Below are 1,245 nucleotides of genomic sequence, written 5' to 3' on the forward strand. Positions count from 1 at the left end.
TGTTTGTCTGCATTATGTGTGGCTTCCCATGGGAGCTGCAAAAAATCAGTAAAAGGACGTAGGAAGATCCGCCAGCAACTACAAATCAGTCGAAATGCGGTTGCGGCAGTAATCAAGAGGTGCAGAAGAGGCCTTATAGTGCCAACAATTAGAGCCACGGCGGTCGTCCTCTTAAAACGATGCTACAATCCAGCCCTGATAAACAGACGGGTAAGTGCTTCAGACTTGGCAAAGAGGTTATCAGTGAAAATCGCAGCTTTTCTGACGGCACGAAGGACGCCGCATAACATCCACCTCCATGGATGGTGTCCAAGAAAAAATCCTTTGCTTGTACTTTGCCACTAAATCGCAAAACCTTGATAGGCAACACAAAGAGAAGCCTGATGAATGCTGGGAGCAGATTCTTTGATCAAATAGGAAGGAAATGTGTCAGATAGGGATGTTTGGTGTGACCACAGTGAACACATGGTCCCAACAGTGAATCATGGAGGTGACAGTGATGACAGGGGGCTGAGAATTCGCATGGCCAAAATCATAACTGAGTTTCTAAAGAAGACACAAAACGACTATTTGTACGGATCAGGCATAGATGATACCTCAGCGCCGAGTTTCTTCTTGGTGTATACACCGCTGGCAGCCGTGAAGGCATCATTGAGCAGGATGAAAGTGTAGGCCTCCACATCGAAGGCCAGGTCAGAGCTAGTGGAGACGGAGAGCTTTGTTTTATACACTTTGCTGAGTAGCTGAGTAGATTAACTGACATTTAAAAAAAGAAAATCCATACCTTGCAGCGACCATGGCACCAAAGACGATCGCCCCAACGCTGCACATCAGGCGTTTGGAAAATGTTTTTCTAAAACAGAAAAAAACCCACAAACTATGTAGATGAAAATACCAAATGAGACCAGCACATAGCAGCGTTTTCTATTTACTAAATCACATCCTGCCCGTCTTTTATCGTACTTCCTTCCCCCCCCTGCACTGGAAGCTCCAATCTTTGTTTAATCACGCTGATAAAATCATTAAAAAATCTCTCCGTGGAAGAGCGCCAGATGGTACAGTCCGTTCACAGTGGTTCTGATAAGGTAGAAAAAGTGCTTCAAAGCTTCTAAAAGCGATTTAAAAGCTTGTCTTACCTCAGTATGTGTGCCTCTAAGATCATGGTCATCACGATGGTGAATTTCCGTAAAACTGTAAACATGGGTAAACTGTGAAAGACAACATGTTGTGGGGAAGATTATGTGA

At 44.3% G+C, this 1,245-nt stretch overlaps 1 protein-coding gene across 1 annotated transcript in view; it reads right to left on the reverse strand.

Moving 5' to 3' along the window:
- Positions 1–1,245, reverse strand: part of slc35d2 (solute carrier family 35 member D2) — a 12,110-nt gene that overhangs the window by 8,907 nt on the left and 1,958 nt on the right. Inside the window, exons 5-7 of the mRNA XM_008286616.1 lie at positions 1,137–1,208; positions 785–853; positions 597–699 (exon numbers count right to left, since the gene is read on the reverse strand). Of these exons, the coding sequence (XP_008284838.1) occupies positions 597–699; positions 785–853; positions 1,137–1,208 (244 nt within the window). The remainder of the gene's footprint in view (positions 1–596; positions 700–784; positions 854–1,136; positions 1,209–1,245) is intronic.

The sequence above is a fragment of the Stegastes partitus genome, unplaced genomic scaffold (assembly GCF_000690725.1).
Source record: "Stegastes partitus isolate 25-593 unplaced genomic scaffold, Stegastes_partitus-1.0.2 Scaffold460, whole genome shotgun sequence".
Lineage (NCBI taxonomy): Eukaryota > Metazoa > Chordata > Actinopteri > Pomacentridae > Stegastes > Stegastes partitus.